The sequence below is a fragment of the Thalassophryne amazonica genome, chromosome 3 (genome assembly GCF_902500255.1).
Source record: "Thalassophryne amazonica chromosome 3, fThaAma1.1, whole genome shotgun sequence".
Classification (NCBI taxonomy): domain Eukaryota; kingdom Metazoa; phylum Chordata; class Actinopteri; order Batrachoidiformes; family Batrachoididae; genus Thalassophryne; species Thalassophryne amazonica.
This window is the reverse complement of record NC_047105.1, coordinates 104,317,509-104,342,296: the sequence shown is the minus strand read 5'-3', so window position 1 is coordinate 104,342,296 and position 24,788 is coordinate 104,317,509. Positions and strand designations below refer to the sequence as shown.

Below are 24,788 nucleotides of genomic sequence, written 5' to 3'. Positions count from 1 at the left end.
TAACAAAGAAGCTCATAACAGAATTTGTTGTGGAAATGTCAAGTCTCTGTCCATGGTGGGGAGAGTGTTTTCTGTAAATACTGTATATCCAGCTCAGCTTAACATAACGCAATTAAATATTAAGGGGTTTGTTTGCGTATGCACATTCTGACCTTCGCTGGGTCTATGTTCTCGATGAGCCTCTCAAGGGTAGGCATCCAGCTAGGCGCCAGGTGACAGTTCTGGAAGAAGACCCACTGACCTTCTTCCATGGCTGTGTTCATCATGGCTTCAGCCCAGGGGCCCTGAAACACACAAACGTCAGAAAATGACTCTGTGGCAATCAATTCAAAGACAATGAATTCAGTTGTGTCAGAATATAGTACTATAATTCAAAATAAGTTTAACAAAAGTATTTAAAGGTAAATTTCCCAAAGGTTAGGTCCTTATTAGAAGAGCATTTTTTTGGCTTACCTTTTCAGGGCCTTTTCAAAGCTCTAAATCTCTAACATGTAAGCACTAAAGAATGAGTACATAAGGAAAGGTTCCAACTCAAATAACAGAAAAAAGTAATTTAAGGTGCAAGTATATTTTAAAATACATAAGGCAAAAAAGGGCAGTGAACACATCATTGAATGGGTGATGCATTCAGAACCAAGTTGCGCTATAAGCAAACTGTGGCCCCCACAATCAAAACATTTTATTACATTGTCAGAGTAGAGATGATGAAATACGTGGGCTGTCAATAAAGTATAGGTCCTTTTTATTTTTTTCAAAAACTATATGGATTTCATTCATATGTTTTTACGTCAGACATGCTTGAACCCTCGTGCGCATGCGTGAGTTTTTCCACGCCTGTCGGTGACGTCATTCGCCTGTGAGCACTCCTTGTGGGAGGAGTCGTCCAGCCCCTCGTCGGAATTCCTTTGTCTGAGAAGTTGCTGAGAGACTGGCGCTTTGTTTGATCAAAATTTTTTCTAAACCTGTGAGACACATCGCAGTGGACACGGTTCGAAAAATTAAGCTGGTTTTCGGTGAAACTTTTAACGGCTGATGAGAGATTTTGAGGTGATACTGTTGCTTTAAGGACTTCCCATGGAGCGAGACGTCGTGCAGCGCTCTCAGGCGCCGTCGTCAGCCTGTTTCAAGCTGAAAACCTCCACATTTCAGGCTCTATTGATCCAGGACGTTGTGAGAGAACAGAGAAGTTTCAGAAGAAGTCGGTTTCAGCATTTTATCCGGATATTCCACTGTTAAAGGAGATTTTTTTTTAATGAAAGACGTGCGGACGGGTCCGCGCGTCGGGATGCAGCCGGCGCGGTGCGGCGGCACAGGAAAAACACCTCCGTGTTGATAACCATTTGTAAAATCCAGGCGACCTTTGATGGCTTTCAGTGGAGTGAGTATCTGAGAAATTGTTTAACAGCTGGGCATGTTCCTTAAGGCTTCCAACAGAGGTGTTTTTCCTGTGGCGGAGCGTCGCGGCGGCTGCGAGCCGACGCTGCAATCCGTCCGCACGTCTTTCATTAAAAAAATCTCCTTTAACAGTGGAATATCCGGATAAAATGCTGAAACCGACTTCTTCTGAAACTTCTCTGTTCTCTCACGATGTCCTGCATAAACAGAGCCTAAAATGTGGAGGTTTTCAGCTTGAAACAGGCTGACGACGGCGCCTGGGAGCGCTGCGCGACGTCCCGCTCTGTGGGAAGTCCTTAAAGCGACAGTATCACCTCAAAATCTCTCATCAGCCGTTAAAATTTTCACCGAAAACCATCTGAATTTTTCGAACCGTGTCCACTTCGATGTGCCTCACAGGTTTAGAAAAAATTTTGATCAAACAAAGCGCCAGTCTCTCAGCAACTTCTCAGACAAAGGAATTCCGATGAGGGGCTGGACGACTCCTGCCACAAGGAGTGCTCACAGGCGAATGACGTCACCGACAGGCGTGGAAAAACTCATGCATGCGCATGAGGGTTCAAGCATGTCTGACGTAAAAACATATGAATGAAATCCATATAGTTTTTGAAAAAAATAAAAAGGACCTATACTTTATTGACAGACCTTGTAAGTTCACAGTGGGCAGAGAGAGGAATTGGTAGGTTTTCTAAATGTACCCTCAGATGTGCTTTATGAATGGTAAATGGACTGCATTTATATAGCACTTTTCCATTTGTATCAGTAGCTCAAAGTGCTTTATAATTATGCCTCACATTCATCCATTCACACAGACACACTCACACACCGATGTCAGGGCACTGCCACGCAAGGCGCTCACTACACTACGGTGACAGGACAAAATCCCAACAGACATAACGCCAGTGGACAGAATCCCAACTCCTTATCACAAAGTGGACAAAATCCCAGTTTCAGGAATAAATATAAAATATAATAGGTATAGGGTTAGTGTACTAGATTAATGTAGGGTTAGGGTTCAAGTGAGATGAGAAATGAGACTGGGATTTTGTCCATTTTTGTGATAAGGGGTTGGGATTCTGTCCACTGGGATATTGTCTGTTGGATTTTGTCCGCTGGGATTTTGTCATGGATCCGCTCACTACATACCCGAAGCAACTAGGGAATAAGGACCTTGCCCAAGGGCCCTTAGTGATTTTCCAGTCTGGCTAGTTTTGAACTGAGGATCCTCTGGTCAGAAACCCAATGCTTACCCACTAGACCATCACCTAAGTATTCAGTAAAGAACTGTCAGTGATGATGCAACCATGTGTGAAAGGCAACAAATTTACCTTCTGCAAACTCACACTTGCTGTTAAAAGCACATGGAGGTGGAATAGGTGTGAAGAGAAAGCTGCTTTAGATAAAAAACTGTTTTTTGGAGAGATGTTAAAACAATATCAGTGAAAGCAGTTGCCCTTGAAGAAAAAAGTCAGAAAGCACACCTGCTCTGTGTTGTGCTGATGGATTATACTCATATTACGTATTACTCATACACTACTGAATTAGTTACTGTCACGTTGAGGACTCAATTACACACTGTGTTTAGGCCATGAAATAATGTGTTTCAGGTTCACCGTATTTGTCATTGTGGTTAATTTACACTAAGAATAGACTCTGAGATGATGTAATGTTATCTCTGAATATCACAATATATTATTTTGTCTATAAATAAAAGTAACCATTTAGTGTTCATAGTTTTAATGTCTTTCACAGCAGGTTATTTCTTCTACCTGATCTGTAGAGAAAAGGGTGGCACCAGCACACGAGCATTAATATGTTATGTTTCTCCACAAAATGGCATCGGTGGTCAGTGACTCCCATGACTAACATAGTAGAGAAGCTTGAATCTTCGACTGGACTGGGTTGCTTGACGTGAGGACGTTTCGCTTCAAATCGCAGAAACTTTCTCAGCTAAAATCCTTGCTCTGGTAGTCTGACTTCTGTCTGACCCTTGTCGAGAAGAACAAACAGAAGCCACAAAAGCTGGAGTTTTAAACCTAAAGCCCCTGTCACAGTGGCGTATTTGTAGAGCTGCTCATTACAGTGTATCATCTACGCTGTAATGAGCAGCTCTCTGCCCACTTCACGAGGAGTTTTTTTCTCAATACGCAGCAGTATGTTGAGGGATATGTGCGTAGGAAAGAAGAAATTAAACATGTTTAATTTTCTTCAGCGTACAGCACAGCATGGAGCCTTCACGCGAGTACACGCAGCGCCGTGCTACTGTCCGCTATTGTGAGCCCGCCCACGCTTCAACACGGTACTGTACGCCACTTCACATCTCCCTGTTGTTCTTCTGAAGCTATAAATACTGCAAGATCGTTGTTTCACTTTATCATACTGGACTCATTATATGAGGACTGTTCACTGTATCACACCGTTTCATAAAAGCACTCTCGCGCACGCGCTCTCTCTCTCTGTGACAGAGAAAGAGAGAGAGAGAGAGAGAGAGAGAGAGAGAGAGCGCACGCTATCAGAGTCCTTAAAATAAAAAATCTAAAATCTACAGAGAGAGAGAGAGAGAGAGAGAGAGAGAGAGAGAGAGAGAGACCAAGAGTGCTTTTATTTTAAGGACTCTGATAGCGCGCTTGGTCTCCCTCTCTCTCTGTCTGTGTGTAGAGAGAGAGAGAGTGGCTTTATTTTAAGAACTCTGATAGCACGCTTGGTCTCCAACTCTCTCTCTCTCTCTCTACACAGAGAGAGAGAGGGAGACCAAGTGCGTTATCAATAAATGCGCTCGCTCCCAATTTAACAAGTCACAGCGTTTCGTTCAGAGCAGCCTTTACCATAGCCAGACTCAGCAGCATCTGGACACAAAGAAAGTGATCCATCAAGACAAAAAATAATAATAATAATGTAAAATGACTGTTTTTGAGCCGCACCATACCATGCAGTAGAGAACAGAGTGCACTTCCACAGAGGCAGAAAATAGCACTGAACTGGTGCGGCATGGCACACGCAACTGTGTGTCTCCCTTATTTAGCAGGAGTAGAGGAAAAACTACAGAGGATCTTCAGACAGCACAAAATCCCAGTTTACTTTACGCCCATCGTCGCATATATGCTACAATCTCTGACTCAAATATGCAACTTACCAAATTGACCTGTATGCCCGTTGTCGCAAATTTGCAACATACCATCATTATTATTATAACATTATAACATAAAGTCATTACCAGAATACCCAATATTACTATCTAGTTTTTGTGCAAAAGTGAAATTAATAATCTCAACATTATTTACCATCTACTTAAAGGCAAAAACACACACAAAACATTTTTTTATATACAGCTATATAAATTCGGGTGTTAAACCTGTTAACACCTTGAGACAGAAATGAGTTCACCCTAAGGACAGGATCCCTAGTTACAAACAGAGCAATGTAGTGTATTCTATCAGATGTCAGGAAAAGTGTAACAAACACTACATAGGTGAGATGAAGCAACCTTTACACAAAAGACTATACCAGCACCGCAGAGAGGGCACCAGTGGACCTCAGTCTGCAGTTCATCTCCACCTTAAAGACACTAACCACACATTTGAGGACAAGGAAATCTTAGCCAGAGAAAGAAATGGTTTGAGAGAGGGGTGAAAGAGGCATTTTATGTGAAACAGTTGAAACCCAGCCTTAACCGGGTAGGGGGTCTGAGACACGCTTTGTCCCCTGTTTACAATGGGGTACTCAGATCAAATGGTAATGAGTCATTCACACCATCGAGAGAGGCGTCAGTCCCATCGTTAGGAGGGACAGCTACCCTGTCATTAGGAGGGTGCTAACTAGAGCATAATAGGTGCTAATTAAAGCACTTGTTTAGTCAGTAGCCAATAGCAGTCTGCCTCTCAGTAGGAGGCATCTGGTTAGGTTTAAAACTCCAGCTTTTGTGGTTTCTCTTTGTTCTTCTCGACAAGGGTCAGACAGAAGTCAGACTACCAGAGCAAGAATTTTAGCTGAGGAAGCTTCTGCGATTTGAAGCGAAACGTCCTCGCGTCAAGCAACCCAGTCCAGTCGAAGATTCAAGCTTCTCTACTATGGAAACCACCTGGACAACTGAGAACCTACACAGAAACATCCCATGACTAACACTTCCCCTTTCCCCCATGAATCACTAATTTGCATGTCTTTGTTCTTTATGTCAGAGGTTTTCCCTGCTACAGTTAATCTCGTTTTGACCCCCCCCCCCCCCCCCCCGATTTATCTGCCTGCTGACTTCATTTTCCAGCCTCAGCTTCCACCCATCTGCTTATCATCTCTCACCTGTGTTTACATGGAACCAAACAATCTTTTTAATCAGAATGACCCAGAATCTGAATAGAAATATTACACATAAACTCTCCGATCAGACTGAAATAGGTGGATCTGATCAGAAATCTGGTCCGATCAAGAAGGGTGGTCCCATCCAGGAAGTCCATATGTAAACACCCAATGAGATTGTTCCCCACAGGCCAAACATTCGGCACACGTTCAGTAGTTGTGCGGTGACGTCAGCTCGATGATGTACTTTGTGGAGTTATTTTTTTTTTGGACAATTAAAATGGCGAAAAGTCCCCAGCGATTTTTCCACAAAGGGACAGGGGGGAAGTGGACTGAAGATTTTCAAAGAGGTGTTAAGGACATTCCAAAGATGAATATCAAAAGGCAACACGCGCACACCCACACACACAGACACCCATACACACACACACACACAAACTCAGAGTTTCAGGGTGATTTCTGTCTCAAATGTTTCCTCTGAACAAGTTTCAAATTTTACAAACAACGTACATCACAGAATTTGTAACATTATTCAGAATTGTGCTATTATACTTTTCATTTTATTTTATTTTAATCATTGCCATATTTTTAAAAGGAAAGCAGCATGTAGGATTTTAGGAAGTAAATAACCATGCGACATTTTAAGCCAGTCATCTGTCAACGACCATCGATAAATGACATGATCTCCATTTTCTTTCCTCCTCTGATGAAGACTACTACGCTGAAACATTAACATGCTTTTTTGACAAGGTGATTTTGACATTTTATCCTTAAGTTCTGTGTGTGTGTGTGTGTGTGTGTGTGTGCGCACACGCTAACTTTTATAGTTAGTATGTACCATCATTACTTTAGCCCTTACCCCTTGTCAAACTGTCTTGTGCATTGTCTTAAACAGCTCTCCCACTGACAATTTTTGACACCTGATTGGTTACTATAGTGATGAAAACAAACAAACAAATCAGATATCCTATTGTGGTGTCATAGTGTGCAACCAGCGCTCAAAGTGGTATTGTAGAACGTTGCAACCAATTGCAAAAATTTTCAATATTATTGTGACGCTGTGACCCATCGTGATCTGCAAAAGTGAATAATCAGATTGTAATTTGTGTTGATAGGGGTGACATGAATCTTTTACTTTAATTTTACAGACAGCGTTGGTTTTTATTTCATTACTGCATCTTGAAATAAATAGTTTTTCCTTGATGCCAGGTTCAAATTCCAGGTTGAAATTAAAATATAGTGCAGGATGTTGTCTGTTTTTGAGTAATTTCATTAACCTAAGCAGGCGGTGTAGTGGGGTGCAGTAACTGTGATTGTGTGGGGATTAGTTTGGTTTGGCAAGATGCACAACGGCTTGTATGTACGCACGGTGTCTTGGCTTGACGCAAGCTGACACTGGGACCAGATTACCAAGTATTTGGAATCAGGGCATCCAAAAATCAACAATGTGAGACCTTCCTTAGTTTGCATTCCAGTTTGACCTAGGTTTGCTCTTGTCCTAATTACCTGTAATATTTCTTTTTGCAGTAGCGTTTTGCTAAGTCTGACACCCTGTTAAGACATTTCTTGATCTTTTGCCTGTATGTGGATTTACCCATTCAGCTCTTTACTGTTTTTATTGCCACATTTTTTAAATCATTAAATTTCACCTGCAGCTCTTACATTTAAGGTTTTTTATACCTCATCACAACAGTTTCAGATCACAAAAGCTTGTTGGGCTAAATAAGTGCCACAAATAATAAACACAGTGATCCCCGTCAATCAACAGTTTGTAACACATGGTCAGTTTAGTGTCTGGAGGGGATCATCATGACGGCTGAAAGGACACAAATAGATTTACCAATAAATAAAAAATGTTGTAAAATTCATTTGAAGTATACTGGTGCCTGTAGCCTGTGTTTGGGAGATATGTTTGGCTAACCACCAGACAGCAGGGGCCGTATTCATAAAGCTTGCTTTCTCTGATGAAATTCAAAAATTTTAAGAATTACGACATTTGTAAAGATTTTCCAGCAAAATTTAAGACTAGCACCTTGTAAAGATAAAAATAATTCACAAAGCATCTTCACTCCTAAGTTGAAAAACTGTTAGATGCAGGAATTTTTAAGAGACAGCTGCAGAAAGGTAGGAAAAATATTTTCCAAATACTGAATGAGAGTGAGTTAAATGAAATGCTACAGATTAGATCATGTTTGTTGTCACTCTCATTAAAGATGGGCTCACATTTTCTTCCTAACGCAATGGTGTAGTGATGACTTGAGTCTGTCACAACCTTCCATGAGCAGTTATCACACCACCAATTACAGCAATTTCACAGTCCAATAGTATGCAGTGTAATATGTAATATCCATCCATTGCTACCTGCTTACTCCAGTTAAGGGTCACTGGGGGCTGGAGCCTATCCCAGCAGTCATAGGGCGTGATGCGTGGTACACCCTGGACAGGACGCCAGTCTGCCGCAGGGTCACACATACACAGAGGAACAAATTCACACACGCATGCATGACTACGGTCAATTTAAAGTTTCCGATTCACTAAACATGCATGTCTTTTGAATGAGGGAGAAAGCTGGAGCACTGGAGGGAACCCACGCAAACATGGGGAAAACATGCAAACTCCCCCAGGTGAGGAGCGATCTCATGACCTTGTTGCTGTGAGGCAACAGTGCTAACCACTAAGCCACTGTGCTCCTGTAAGATGTATTATAATATGTAATATGTAGTATAATGTGTAACGTGTAGCAGCTGGTCTGCTCTGTGTAAGCAGGTTGTGGTCGTTTCACATCTGCAGACAACTCCTGTGGATGTTATACCAATCTGTAGTAGCCAGTGTGCTGTTTTGGGTGTGCTGGGGGGGGGGGGGGGGGGGGGCAGCACATCCAAGAAGGACGCATCCAGGCTGGACAAACTGATCAGACGGGCTGGCTCTGTGCTGGTTGGCATGAAGCTGGACTGGTGACTGTGGCAGATAAGAGAACACTGGGCAAACTGCTGGACATTATGGATGATGCCAGTCACCCTCTGCACACTGTCATCAGCAACCAGAGGAGCCTTTTCAGGCACAGACTGCTCCTTTCCACGTGCAGGACCAAGAGACTGAAAAACTCCTTTGTCCCTCTGGCCATCAAACTGTACAACTCCTCACTCGGGGGGGGGGGGGGGGGGGGGGGGGGGGTAACAGGAAGACAGAGGACGGAAATGAGAGGAACAGTAGTAGTCAGTAAACCAGTATTTATCAGTATACGAGGTCTGTTAGAAAAGTATCAGACCTTTTTATTTTTTGCAATAACCTTATGGATTTGAATCATATGTGATTGCATCAGCCAAGCTTGAACCTTCGTGCGCATGCGTGAGTTTTTTCACGCCTGTCGGTTGCGTCATTCGCCTGTGAGCAGGCTTTGAGTGAGCACTGGTCCTCCCCCCTCGTCGGATTTTCATTGTGAGAGACAGCCAGGTGGAAACCATTCAGAAAATTCAGATGGCTTTCGGTGAAGATCTTATGGGCATCACAGAGATTAAGGAGCATTACAACCGGATTAAAGACAGCCCACAGCGGCTGAGGGCGCGCCGCGCTTCGAGGGGCCATCGACAGGCTGAAACGACCGGATCATTTCCAAAGCGAAGGCTGTGTTGATCCGGGACGTCGTCTGGCCAGAGAAATGGCAGAAAAGGTGGACATCAGCACTTCTCCGGCACATTCCACTGTTAAAGGAGATTTTGTCATGAAAACAGGAGCGGAGGAATTCGCCACGGAGCTGCTAATGGCGCGGAACGAAAGCACCTCCATGTTGGTCTCACAGGACATGTTGTGACATGCTCAGCTCTTCGACAATTTCTCGGATACTCACTCGACTAAAAAGCCACCCAAAACCGTCTGAATCTTCCGAATGGTGGAAGAGCTGGGCATGTCCCGTGAGACTTCCAACGCGGAGGTGCTTTTTGTTCTGCCCCATTACGCGGCTCCGTCCTGATGCGCGAATTCCGCTGCACATCTTTCATTACAAAATCTCCTGTAACAGTGTAATGTGCCGAAAAAGTGCTATGTCCACCTCTCTTGCTATTTCTCTGGTAGTCACACGATGTCCCGGATCAACACAGCCTTCACTTTGGAAATGATCTGGTCGTTTCAGCCTGTCGATGGCTGCTCGGAGCATGGCGCGCCCTCAGCCGCTGTGGGCCGTCTTTAATCCAGTTGTAATGCTCCTTAGTCTCTGTGATGCCCATTGAATCTTCACCAAAAGCCATCTGAATTTTCCGAATGGTTTCCACCTGGCTGTCTCTCACAGTTTCTGAAAAATTTTTGATGCAGCAAAGCAGCAGTCGCTCAGCTGTTTTCCTGACAATGAAAATCCGCCGAGGGGGCTGGACCACTCCTCCCACAAAGCGTGCTCACAGGAGAATGACACAACTGACAGGCATGAAAAAACTCACGCATGCGCACGAAGGTTCAAGCTTGGCTGATGCAATCACACGTGATTCAAATCCATATGGTTCTTGCAAAAATAAAAAGGTCTGTTACTTTTCTAACAGACCTTGTATCTGGTATTTATATTGTGTATTCATATTTATATTTACTAACTTTTTCTTTTTTATTTTCACTTTTGATACTCTGTGTGCTTCTTAGCTTGTGTGCTGCTATACAATGCTGCTGGAACCTCAATTTCCCTGAGGGAGTCATCTCAGGGGATCAATAAAGTTCTATTTAATCTAATCTAGTGATCCTGTTAGATCTCAGAAGCTACACAGAGTGGGTCCTGGTTAGTAGTTGGATGGGGCTGTGTCTGTTTTTCCAGGTAAAACTGAAATTGTGCCAGGAAGGACATTTGGTCGCCTCCCTAGGGAGGTCTGCCAGGCATGCCCAACTGGGAGAATTACATTTTCCAGCTGGCTTGGAAACACACAGAAAATTCAGTAGACTTTCCTAATAGGGAAGTGTGGGAGGAACTGCTTGGTCTTCTGCCACTGTGACCTGGACCCAGATAAATGGCAGAAAAGAAACAAATGTAGCAAGTGTCAACATGTTGTAGAGGTCAGCCGGCTACATGGAACATGGAAGGCATATTTTACATATATTAAACAGAGATATTCATACTATACAACAGCATTCATAATTAGACCTTGTCTTAATAGTGACTAAATTCTAAGATTGGCTGATAATTTTCACTGTTCATTATCATAAAGCGTGCCTTTTTATTTCCATCTCTGTTTTTTTTTTTATCAACCAATCACATCTGATAAATGAATACATCATACCTTCCAATGCAGTCAACTATACCTTCTCACAAAGGTAAAAGTTTCTGTTTCTTCCTTTGTCAGCGTTGCTCTGAGACATTTGCCAAATCACGCCTAAGCTAGGACAACTTGCTATGGAGCCTATCACAGCAGTCATAGGGTGTGAGGCGGGGTTCACCCTGGACAGGACGCCAGTCTATCACAGGGCCACATATAGACAAACAAACACATTCACACTCTTGCACACCTATGAACAATTTAAACTTTCCAATTCACCTTATCTGCTTGTCTTTGGATGTGGGAGGAAGCCAGATCACCCAAAGGAAGCCCACGCAAACACAGGCAGAACATGAAAACGCCACACAGAAAGGCCACAGATGGGAATCGATCCCATGACCTTCTTGCTGTGAGGCAACAAGTGCAAACCACTAATCCACCGTGCTGCCCTCTCATATGCACATGGTTGTAAAATTAGTTTCTGTTGGTGCCACGACATGTGAAAAGTTATTCCATGCATGCATAGTTCTGGCCTGAGAGCACAAACAGAGAAGGCAAGTACAGAGATGGAAACTTCCCTGTCAGACAGAAGAAGAATGCAGATTCCTGTCTCTCACCTGGCCTTGGCCCAGAGAGATAGCATTCAGTTTCTTGGAGAAATTCATGACATCAGCAAACTTGTAGAGGTCAGCCGCTGGGTCAGTGCCAGGGGACAGAACAAAGATAAGGGGAGTGGAGGCAGATGACTCCTTGAAGACCACAGACAGGTCTGATGTCTGATGAAGAGAAAAGTGACCACAAAAAAAAAAAATGGCATCAGATGCTGTATACAAAAAAACTGGAAATTGTCAGCTGACGTACACATTTAGTTTTCTTTAACTCATCATTAAGTCAGCAGTGAGTTCATTTTGACTGCTTGATGAACATCACCGATGCTTTTACTCCATAAATATTTCTAATCTTATTTTTTATAACCTTGCAGCATTGTTTGCACATTGTTTCCACGTGAATCAGATTCATTCAAGGTTTGTTGAAATTGTTGCAAATTTCTTCCTCCAAACGAAACTAACACAACCCCATCTCCTTAACCATTCTGAAGCAGTAGGACCATAGGTCAGCAGTCACAAAGAAAACCTACCTGAGGCTCTATGAAGCGCTGGCCCAGCTGAGCTGAAACAAAATCCTGCAGGCCTGGGATCAAACAGTCAGCCCTCAGACAGCGCACAACCAATAGTTTCTGGAAGGAATCTAACATGACGTTCCAATCTCCAGGGAGGGGCTCCCTTTAGGCAAACACACAAATTAATGTACTGTGTACAATACTTTGACCTCTATTTCATTACAGACAGTATAAATGTAAGATATTCAACTTTTTCAATTCAACTTCATTTAATTAATTAATATACATCCAGTCCTGCATTTAAGGGCTGCAGCAAATTAAAAACAAACAAACAAACAAACAAACAAACAAAAAAACAGGGATGCTGGAGCATTTAGCACTCTGTAATGTTGCTATCCCTTTTGGCATTCAGGATATATGCACAAGAGGTGGATATCCTGTATTTCAGGTGATATTTTGTTGTTGTTTGTTCTTCCTGCAAACAACTGTACAACAGTACGGGAACGTCATTTTAGCATTTTTCATTTCAAACTTCTCCATACATTCTCTATTGGGACAGGTCAGGACTGCAGGCAGGATGGTCCACTACCCATATGCTCTATTTCCATAGTCATGTGTGCAGAGTGTGGTTTTTTATTGTTTTGCTGAAAAATGCACAAGGGCACTGACACAACCCCAGACCATAGACCTGTTAAGCCCCAAAATGTGAATCAGTTGCAAGTCGTGAATTATCTGCAAACTGTTAATTGCACAAGGTGAATATTGAAAAAATATCTCCCAAAACGTGAACGCAGGTCTCACATGAATATCATTCATTCATCATATATATATATTGCGATCAGGATTTCCTGCAGTAATTAATCCATAAACTGAAATCCATAAAGTACTTAAACTGAAAACACTCGCACACACACACACACACACATATATATATATATATATATATATATACACACTCAACAAAAATATAAATGCAACACTTTTGGTTTTGCTCCCATTTTGTATGAGATGAACTCTAAGATCTAAAACTTTTTCCACATAAACAATATCACCATTTCCCTCAAATATTGTTCTCAAACCAGTCTAAATCTGTGATAGTGAGCACTTCTCCTTTGCTGAGATAATCCATCCCACCTCACAGGTGTGCCATATCAAGATGCTGATTAGACATCATGATTAGTGCACAGGTGTGCCTTAGACTGCCCACAATAAAAGGCCACTCTGAAAGGTGCAGTTTTATCACACAGCACAATGCCACAGATGTCGCAAGATTTGAGGGAGCGTGCAATTGGCATGCTGACAGCAGGAATGTCAACCAGAGCTGTTGCTCGTGTATTGAATGTTCATTTCTCTATCATAAGCCGTCTCCAAAGGCGTTTCAGAGAATTTGGCAGTACATCCAACCAGCCTCACAACCGCAGACCACGTGTAACCACACCAGCCCAGGACCTCCACATCCAGCATGTTCACCTCCAAGATCTGAGACCAGCCACTCGGACAGCTGGTGAAACAATCGGTTTGCATAACCAAAGAATTTCTGCATAAACTGTCAGAAACCGTCTCAGGGAAGCTCATCTGCATGCTCGTCATCCTCATCGGGGTCTCGATCTGACTCCAGTTCGTCGTCGTAACCGACTTGAGTGGGCAAATGCTCACATTCGCTGGTGTTTGGCACGTTGGAGAGGTGTTCTCTTCACGGATGAATCCCGGTTCACACTGTCCAGGGCAGATGGCAGACAGCGTGTGTGGCGTCGTGTGGGTGAGCAGTTTTCTGATGTCAATGTTGTGAATCGAGTGGCCCATGGTGGCGGTGGGGTTACGGTATGGGCAGGCGTCTGTTATGGACGAAGAACACAGGTGCATTTTATTGATGGCATTTTGAATGCACAGAGATACCGTGACGAGATCCTGAGGCTCATTGTTGTGCCATACACCCAAGAACATCACCTCATGTTGCAGCAGGATAATGCACGGCCCCATGTTGCAAGGATCTGTACACAATTCTTGGAAGCTGAAAATGTCCCAGTTCTTGCATGGCCGGCATACTCACCGGACATGTCACCCATTGAGCATGTTTGGGATGCTCTGGACCGGCGTATACGACAGCGTGTACCAGTTCCTGCCAAGATCCAGCAACTTTGTACAGCCATTGAAGAGGAGTGGACCAACATTCCATAGGCCACAATTGATAACCTGACCAACTCTATGCGAAGGAGATGTGTTGCACTGCATGAGGCAAATGGTGGTCACACCAGATACTGACTGGTATCCCCCCCCAATAAAACAAACTGCACCTTTCAGAGTGGCCTTTTATTGTGGACAGTCTAAGGCACACCTGTGCACTAATCATGGTGTCTAATCAGCATCTTGATATGGCACACCTGTGAGGTGGGATGGATTATCTCAGCAAAGGAGAAGTGCTCACTATCACAGATTTAGACTGGTTTGTGAACAATATTTGAGGGAAATGGTGATATTGTGTATGTGGAAAAAGTTTTAGATCGTTGAGTTCATCTCATACAAAATGGGAGCAAAACCAAAAGTGTTGCATTTATATTTTTGTTGAGTGTATATACTGTGTATATATATATATATATATATATATATATATATATATATATATATATATATATATATATATATATAAACAGTATATACATATATATATGTGTGTGTGTTCAAGGTTTGTTGAAATTGTTGCAAATTTCTTCCTCCAGTTGTCTCAGGGCTACTAACACAACCTAATATATATATACATACATATATATATATACATACATATATACATACATATATACATACATACATACATACATACATACATACATACATACATACATACATACATATATACATACATATATACATATGAGGTCTGTCCAAAACGTATCGGACCTTTTTATTTTTTGCAAGAACCATATGGATTTGAATCACGTGTGACTGCATCAGCCAAGCTTGAACCTTCGTGCACATGCGTGAGTTTTTTTTACGCCTGTCGGTTGCGTCATTCGCCTGTGAGCAGGCTTTGTGTGAGCAGTGATCCACCCCTCTTGTCGGAATTTTATTGCGAATAAATGTCTGAACGATTTGGAGCTTTGCTGCATCAAATTTTTCCAGAAACTGTGAGAGACCTCCAGCTGGACACCATTCGGAAAATTTAGATGGCTTTCAGCGACGATTTTATGGGGATTACACAGATTAAGGAGTGCTCCAGACGGTTTAAAGACCGCCCACAGCGTCTGAGAGCGTGGCGCGCCCCGAGCGCCGATCGACAAGCTCAAACCCCGCTGAAACAACCAGATAATTTCCAACGTGAAGGCGTGGACATCAGCACTTTTTCGGCACATTCTACTGTTACAGGAGTTTTTTTTCATGGAAAGAGAAGCGGAGGATTGCACCACCATGCCGCGGGACAAAACCACTTCTGTGTTGGTCTCACAGGACGGCTTTCAGGTGGCTTTCAGATGGCTTCCGGTTGCTTTCAGTCGTGTGAGTATCCGAGAAATTGTGCATGAGCTGGACATGCCCCAACATGTCCTGTGAGGCTTCATCACAGCATTGCTTTGTGCCATGCGGCCCCGCCGCGACGTGCGGAGTTCCTCCACTCCTCTTTCCATGACAAAAGCTCCTGTAACAGTGGAATGTGCCGTTCATTTCTAAACTGGACGCTGACTTGATCCGGTATGTCGTCTGACTAACACAGGAATTGCGGAAGATGTGGACATCAGAATTTTTTCGGCACATTGAGACAGACGTGCGGAGAAACTCCGCGCGTCGCGACGGAGCCGCATGGCACAAAGCAACGCCGTGATGAAGCCTCACAGGACTGATACTCACACAACTGAAAAGCAACCGGAAGCCATCTGAAAGCCACCTGAAAGCCGTCCTGTGAGACCAAAACAGAGGTGGTTTTGTCCCGCGCCATGAGCGGCAAGGTGGTGCAATCCTCCGCTTCTCTTTCCATGAAAAAACCTCCTGTAACAATAGAATGTGCCAAAAAAGTGCTGGTGTCCACGCCTTCTGCCCTTTTTGTGAAAGTCAGACGACGTCCCGGATCAACAAAGCCTTCACATTGGAAATGATCTGGTTGTTTCAGCCTGTCGATCGGCGCTCGGAGCGGACGAGCGGGCTCAGGACGCAGCCGCTCATGGCATGGCGGGACAAAAAACACCTCCGTGTTGGAAACCATTCGTAAGATTCAGGCGGCTTTCGATCGCTTTTCAGTCGAGTGAGTATCAGAGAAATTGTTTAACAGCTGGGCATGTTCCAACTTGTCCTGTAAGGCTTCCAACATGGAGGTGTTGTTTGTCAAGCGCCATGAGCGGCTGCGTCCTGACGTGCGAATCCGTCCGCACGTCTTTCATTACACAATCTCCTTTAACAGTGGAATGTGCCGATAAAGTGCTGATCCCGACCTCTTATGAAACTTCTCTGCTAGTTACACGACGTCCTGCATCAACAGAGCCTTAAAGTTGGAAGTGATCAGCTCCTTTCAGCCTGTCGATCGCGGCTCGGAGCGTGGCGCGCCTTCCGGTGCTGTGGGCCGTCCTTAAAGCGGCAGTAACAATCCTTAATCTCTCTGAAGCCCATAAAATTTTCACTGAAAGCCAACTGAATCTTCGAAATGGTTTCCAGCTGGTTGTCTGGCAGAGTTTCTGAAAAAAATTTTAATGCAACAAAACGGCAGTCCTTCAGATATTCTTCTGACAATGAAAAAACGACGAGAGGGGTGGACCAGTGCTCACACAAAGCCTGCCCACAGGCAATGATGCAACCGACAGGCGTGGAAAAACTCACGCATGCGCACGAAGGTTCAAGCTTGGCTGATGCAATCACACGTGATTCAAATCCATATGGTTTTTGAAAAAATAAAAATGTCCGATACTTTTCTCACAGACCTCGTATACATATGTATACTGTATATGTGTGTGTGCGTGTGTTTTCAGTTTAAGTACTTTATGAATTTCAGTTTATGGATCAATTACTGCAGGAAATCCTGATCGCAAGCCCTATCACCGCAAAAATGACTTTTATTTTTTGCAGTAGGGGGGTCACTACAGCTTTGAGGTGGGGAGGTTATCCGAGCAGCTCTTGCTTCTGGTATGAAGAGCCCAGTCCCGCTACTGATGAAGGATGGCTCGTCTGAGGGATTGTCAATCACGGGTGTTCAGATTAGGTTTACACCCTTGCCCTTGCTCCCTTTACGTACTGAAATTCCTCCACATTTCAAGAATCATTTAATGATATTTTGCACTGTAGAGGTAGAGATACACCAATCCCTTCCAATCTTTCTTTGGGGAACATTGTTACGAAATATTTCAATAATTTTCTCACATTTGTTGACAAATTGGAGATCCTCTACACATCTTTACTCCTCAAAAAATCAGCCCTTCATGGATAATCCTTTTGCACCAAGTTGTAATTACAATCACCTTTTGACATCACCTGTTTCAATTAAAGTCATTATTTATATATTATTTAAACCTTATTGCTTGCCCTTAATTGCCTCCAAAACAACTTTTTTGTGTTGCATGGGTGAAATGCAGGAATGGATGTACATTGACACATGAAATGAAAATGACAATACAAAACGTGAAATATCTAGGGAAGTCAAAGTTAATTTAAAAATCACTGGATTTTTTAAAACTGTTAGTTTTAATTATTTAATTGTTTGTATTTTCCATATTGTTCCAACATTTTCAGATTTGAGGTTGGAGATGTACCTGTGAGGCTGGTTGCTGTCAAAGATTTTCTTAAAGCCTTTCAGGTGTTCTCTGAAGCTCTCTGGTAGTTTGCTGAAGTTGGGCAGAGTGCTGAGGCCCAGGATATCCTTCCAGGCACGTTCAGACAACCAGCTCTCTGCTGGATTGGGAAGCTCTTGAATGGGGATCCCCCCAGACAGCAGATAACGCCACTCAGTCTGGTGCAGAGAGACAATGCAGACATCATTTACATGTTGAAAAAGTCAAATTTTCTGTATTGTATGAATTTGTAAAGGATATTAAAGAAAGGATATAAAAAGCTGCAATAGGTATTGCTCACCATATCAATTTTGTTCTCATTCATCATTATGCGAGTGCAAAGCAGAAATGCAAACAAGAGTTTGTGCTTCTCAAACAAGCTACGGCACACATTGCTGTAAAGGCTGAAGGTGAAAAATTCATTGATGTTGTGGCTTCTCTTCTCCACAGTGTCTGTAAGAAATGTGACACAGAAAGTCAGTCAGAAAAAGATTATTGTTTCCATTGTATTTTAAGTGCCGTTAAATATGGGTGGGAATGATGAGTTTTTTTCTGTGTGTATGGCATTATGGATTTTGCTTATTGTTCCAGTTCTTTGTTGGTTCTCTTATCAATGCCGGATCAATTTTCTCTATGGAAAAATATGGGACTACACAGGTTCTCAGGAGTTGGAGCTCAGGAGAACCTGAGTTTTTACAAAGTAGAAAAATATCATAGCGCAAGTTCTGCCAGGAAGACTCAGATTTCAAGCTTTAATTCAGATCAATCAATCAATCAGTAACAGCTGTATCTCTAATAAGAAACAGCCGTTCTCCCTTTCAGTCATCAACTCACAACCGATAGGAAGCATACATGCTATTTAAAAACGTCATTTCTAGATCACCTTTCTGCTTGCAGTTGGTGACCTGAATGCTACCTCCTTCACCTCACCATCACCAATGGCTTCCTGTCTGACACCTGGGGTAGGCTCCACCCTTGTCTTCTTCAGGCAATAGCATTCCACATCTCCATATCACCGTTCTGTACAGGGTGTACCCCACCTCACGCCCTATGACTGCTGGGGTATGCTCCAGCAGGTATAGAAAATGGATGGATGGATGTACATATCACTATACTGTCATGACTGGGATGTCCGGCAAAGATGTTTGTACCATCTTGTGCAATAACAGTGTGGATTAAACTCTAAATTTTTTGGCTTCTGAGTCTTTATGGTAGAACTGTCAGAAAAAAACTTACATGCACTGATGAAAGTAACTGACAGCGTCTAAGGCATACTGTGGACTGAAAAATAAAGAATCAGTTCACAACTGAAACTGATTCTCGATTCCCACTCTAAAATATCAATCAATCAATCAATCGATTTTTTTATATAGCGCCAAATCACAACAAACAGTTGCCCCAAGGCGCTTTATATTGTAAGGCAAGGCCATACAATAATTATGTAAAACCCCAACGGTCAAAACGACCCCCTGTGAGCAAGCACTTGGCTACAGTGGGAAGGAAAAACTCCCTTTTAACAGGAAGAAACCTCCAGCAGAACCAGGCTCAGGGAGGGGCAGTCTTCTGCTGGGACTGGTTGGGGCTGAGGGAGAGAACCAGGAAAAAGACATGCTGTGGAGGGGAGCAGAGATCGATGACTAATGATTAAATGCAGAGTGGTGCATACAGAGCAAAAAGAGAAAGAAACAATGCATCATGGGAACCCCCCAGCAGTCTACGTCAATAGCAGCATAACTAAGGGATGGTTCAGGGTCACCTGATCCAGCCCTAACTATAAGCTTTAGCAAAAAGGAAAGTTTTAAGCCTAATCTTAAAAGTAGAGAGGGTGTCTGTCTCCCTGATCTGAATTGGGAGCTGGTTCCACAGGAGAGGAGCCTGAAAGCTGAAGGCTCTGCCTCCCATTCTACTCTTACAAACCCTAGGAACTACAAGTAAGCCTGCAGTCTGAGAGCGAAGCGCTCTATTTGGGTGATATGGTACTACGAGGTCCCTAAGATAAGATGGGACCTGATTATTCAAAACCTTATAAGTAAGAAGAAGAATTTTAAATTCTATTCTAGAATTAACAGGAAGCCAATGAAGAGAGGCCAATATGGGTGAGATATGCTCTCTCCTTCTAGTCCCTGTCAGTACTCTAGCTGCAGCATTTTGAATTAACTGAAGGCTTTTTAGGGAACTTTTAGGACAACCTGATAATAATGAATTACAATAGTCCAGCCTAGAGGAAATAAATGCATGAATTAGTTTTTCAGCATCACTCTGAGACAAGACCTTTCTGATTTTAGAGATATTGCGTAAATGCAAAAAAGCAGTCCTACATATTTGTTTAATATGCGCTTTGAATGACATATCCTGATCAAAAATGACTCCAAGATTTCTCCAGTATTACTAGAGGTCAGGGTAATGCCATCCAGAGTAAGGATCTGGTTAGACACCATGTTTCTAAGATTTGTGGGGCCAAGTACAATAACTTCAGTTTTATCTGAGTTTAAAAGCAGGAAATTAGAGGTCATCCATGTCTTTATGTCTGTAAGACAATCCTGCAGTTTAGCTAATTGGTGTGTGTCCTCTGGCTTCATGGATAGATAAAGCTGGGTATCATCTGCGTAACAATGAAAATTTAAGCAATACCGTCTAATAATACTGCCTAAGGGAAGCATGTATAAAGTGAATAAAATTGGTCCTAGCACAGACCTTGTGGAACTCCATAATTAACTTTAGTCTGTGAAGAAGATTCCCCATTTACATGAACAAACTGTAATCTATTAGACAAATATGATTCAAACCACCGCAGCGCAGTGCCTTTAATACCTATGACATGCTCTAATCTCTGTAATAAAATTTTATGGTCAACAGTATCAAAAGCAGCACTGAGGTCTAACAGAACAAGCACAGAGATGAGTCCACTGTCCGAGGCCATAAGAAGATCATTTGTAACCTTCACTAATGCTGTTTCTGTACTATGATGAATTCTAAAACCTGACTGAAACTCTTCAAATAGACCATTCCTCTGCAGATGATCAGTTAGCTGTTTTACAACTACCCTTTCAAGAATTTTTGAGAGAAAAGGAAGGTTGGAGATTGGCCTATAATTAGCTAAGATAGCTGGGTCAAGTGATGGCTTTTTAAGTAATGGTTTAATTACTGCCACCTTAAAAGCCTGTGGTACATAGCCAACTAACCAAGATAGATTGATCATATTTAAGATCGAAGCATTAAATAATGGTAGGGCTTCCTTGAGCAGCCTGGTAGGAATGGGGTCTAATAACATGTTGATGGTTGGATGAAGTAACTAATGAAAATAACTCAGACAGAACAATCGGAGAGAAAGAGTCTAACCAAATACCGGCATCACTGAAGCAGCCAAGATAACGATACGTCTTTGGGATGGTTATGAGTAATTTTTCTCTAATAGTTAAAATTTGTTAGCAAAGAAAGTCATGAAGTCATTACTAGTTAAAGTTAATGGAATACTCAGCTCAATAGAGTGACTCTGTCAGCCTGGCTACAGTGCTGAAAAGAAACCTGGGGTTGTTCTTATTTTCTTCAATTAGTGATGAGTAGAAAGATGTCCTAGCTTTACGGAGGGCTTTTTTATAGAGCAACAGACTCTTTTTCCAGGCTAAGTGAAGATCTTCTAAATTAGTGAGACGCCATTTCCTCTCCAACTTACGGGTTATCTGCTTTAAACTACGAGTTTGTGAGTTATACCACGGAGTCCAGGCACGTCTGATTTAAAGCTCTCTTTTCAGAAGGAGCTACAGCATCCAAAGTTGTCTTCAATGAGGATGTAAAACTATTGACGAGATACTCTATCTCACTTACAGAGTTTAGGTAGCTACTCTGCACTGTGTTGGTATATGGCATTAGAGAACATAAATAAGGAATCATATCCTTAAACCTAGTTACAGCGCTTTCTGAAAGATTTCTAATGTAATGAAACTTATTCCCCACTGCTGGGTAGTCCATCAGAGTAAATGTAAATGTTATTAAGAAATGATCAGACAGAAGGGAGTTTTCTGGGAATACTGTTAAGTCTTCTATTTCCATACCCATAAGTCAGAACAAGATCTGAAGATATGATTAAAGTGGTGGGTGGACTCATTTACTTTTTTGAGCAAAGCCAATAGAGTCTAATAATAGATTAAATGCAGTGTTGAGGCTGTCATTCTCAGCATCTGTGTGGATGTTAAAATCGCCCACTATAATATCTTATCTGAGCTAAGCACTAAGTCAGACAAAAGGTCTGAAAATTCACAGAGAAAACTCACAGTAACGACCAGGTGGACGATAGATAATAACAATAACACTGGTTTTTGGGACTTCCATTGGAATGGGACAAGACTAAGAGACAAGCTTTCAAATGAATTAAGCTCTGTCTGGGTTTTTGATTAATTAATAAGCGGAATGGAAGATTGCTGCTAATCCTCCGCCCCGGCCCGTGCTACGAGCATCTGACAGTTAGTGTGACTCGGGGGTGTTGACTCATTTAAACTAACATATTCATCCTGCTGTAACCAGGTTTCTGTAAGGCAGAATAAATCAATATGTTGATCAATTATTATATCATTTACCAACAGGGATTAGAAGAGAGAGACCTAATGTTTAATAGACCACATTAACTGTTTTAGTCTGTGGTGCAGTTGAAGGTGCTATATTATTTTTCTTTTGAATTTTTATGCTTAAATAGATTTTTGCTGGTTATTGGTAGTCTGGGAGGCAGGCACCGTCTCTACGGGGATGGGGTAATGAGGGGATGGCAGGGGGAGAGAAGCTGCAGAGAGGTGTGTAAGACTACAACTCTGCTTCCTGGTCCCAACCCTGGATAGTCACGGTTTGGAGGATTTAAGAAAATTGGCCAGATTTCTAGAAATGAGAGCTGCTCCTCCAAAGTGGGATGGATGCCGTCTCTCCTAACAAGACCAGGTTTCCCAGAAGCTTGCCAATTATCTATGAAGCCCACCTCATTTTTTGACACCACTCAGACAGCCAGCAATTCAAGGAGAACATGCGGCTAAACATGTCACTCCCGGTCTGATTGGGGAGGGGCCCAGAGAAAACTACAGAGTCCGACATTGTTTTGCCAAGTTACACACCGATTTAATGTTAATTTTAGTGACCTCCGATTGGAGTAACCGGTGTCATTACTGCCGACGTGAATACAATCTTACCAAATTTACGCTTAGCCTTAGCCAGCAGTTTCAAATTTCCTTCAATGTCGCCTGCTCTGGCCCCCGGAAGACAATTGACTATGGTTGCTGGTGTCGCTAACTTCACATTTCTCAAAACAGAGTCGCCAATAACCAGAGTTTGATCTCGGCGGGTGTGTCGTCGAGTGGGGAAAAACGGTTAGAGATGTGAACGGGTTGGCGGTGTACACGGGGCTTCTGTTTAGGGCTACGCTTCCTCCTCACAGTCACCCAGTCGGCCTGCTTTCCCGGCTGCTCGGGATCTGCCAGGGGGTAACTAACGGCGGCTAAGCTACCTTGGTCCGCACCGACTACAGGGGCCTGGCTAGCTGTAGAATTTTCCACGGTGCGGAGCCGAGTCTCCAATTCGCCCAGCCTGGCCTCCAAAGCTACGAATAAGCTACACTTATTACAAGTACCATTACTGCTAAAGGAGGCCAAGGAATAACTAAACATTTCACACCCAGAGCAGAAAAGTGCGGGAGAGACAGGAGAAGCCGCCATGCTAAATCGGCTAAAGAGCTAGTAGCTACGCTAAGCTAGCGGATTCCTAAAAACACGCAAAGTGAATAATGTGTAAATAATTTAGAGGTATTCAGCAGAAGGAGTGCTTTAGTTAAGGCACGTAAAAGATTACACTGGAAACAAATCGTAATCTAGATAACTAGATCAATCTAACTGCGCAGAATTAAACAGCTAACAGATACAGAAAAACACCGCTGTGCTCCGGAACAGGAAGTGATACAATACCGCAGTGAGAGCCAACCACCAGTAGAGGCAAGCAAGAGCAGACACACACAGACAGACCAAATAGCTTCAGAAATTTGCAATTTGAGAGTAAAATATAAAATAAAACTGTCATTTTACCTGCTCTCTCAGAGTTGGCAATGCCAGCTATAAAGATGCCAAGGAACCACTCCAGAGAGTACTGGTACATAGGGTCCACACTAGACAGGTCTGATACGCAGAAGAAAAGAATCCGTGTGCACACAGCTACTGGCACATATTGTAGTCGGGTGGTGTCAATGTCCTGGCTCTGTTGTCTCTGCTACTTTTACCTTGGCCTGATAACAAAACCACAGTGTGTTAGTAGAAATGCACCAAACTCTACCTTAGGAAGCACACCATCAGAGTACCATACAGTATAAGATGCTTTACTGTATCACACTTAAGAAAATGCTACACTACAGGGCCATACAATAGTAAACTCAGCTGTAGCTTTTCTACAAGTGTAAATGGACCACACGTGTCACATTCATTTCCAAACAATTTAGGAATTTTCAGTGGTTTTATTCTATTCAAGTTCTTCCCTACAGTGTATTTCCTACATACTTTGCTTCTCATCAGAAAGAGAGATGAAGAAAAACTCAAGTTGGTTATATAACTTACTATGAGACCAAATATGTTACAAAAAAAACAACAAAAAAACAACTCAAGCTTAAACTTAAACCTTCATACAGTATTACCTTGATCTCTTCAACCTTGATTTTGGAAGCCTCTAACACTTGAATGAGTTCTTCATTGTCGACAGGGTTTCCTTCTGTTAAGCTGAGCCGGAATAGGATCTCATCTTCAATCTCTTTCAGTTCCTGTTTCATTTTAGCATTGCTAACGATCAGCTGGTTCTTAGCCTCCTCCAGGTCTGCACGCTCCTTTGCCACCACTTGGCCAAGCAACTGATCTTCCAGACCACTGGAAACACACATGTACAGACACTCAAATTTTCATACAACCCCAATTCCAATGGAGTTGGGACATTGTGTAAAATGTACTGTAAATAAAAACAGATTACAGTGATTTGAAAATCCTCTTCAGCCTACATTCA

At 42.7% G+C, this 24,788-nt stretch overlaps 1 protein-coding gene across 1 annotated transcript in view; it reads right to left on the bottom strand.

Moving 5' to 3' along the window:
* Positions 1–24,788, bottom strand: part of dnah1 (dynein, axonemal, heavy chain 1) — a 194,400-nt gene that overhangs the window by 28,461 nt on the left and 141,151 nt on the right. The window contains 8 exon segments of the mRNA XM_034167607.1: positions 153–284; positions 11,531–11,689; positions 12,052–12,196; positions 17,757–17,953; positions 18,076–18,227; positions 23,831–23,996; positions 23,998–24,027; positions 24,430–24,655. Coding sequence (XP_034023498.1) covers positions 153–284; positions 11,531–11,689; positions 12,052–12,196; positions 17,757–17,953; positions 18,076–18,227; positions 23,831–23,996; positions 23,998–24,027; positions 24,430–24,655 — 1,207 coding nt within the window.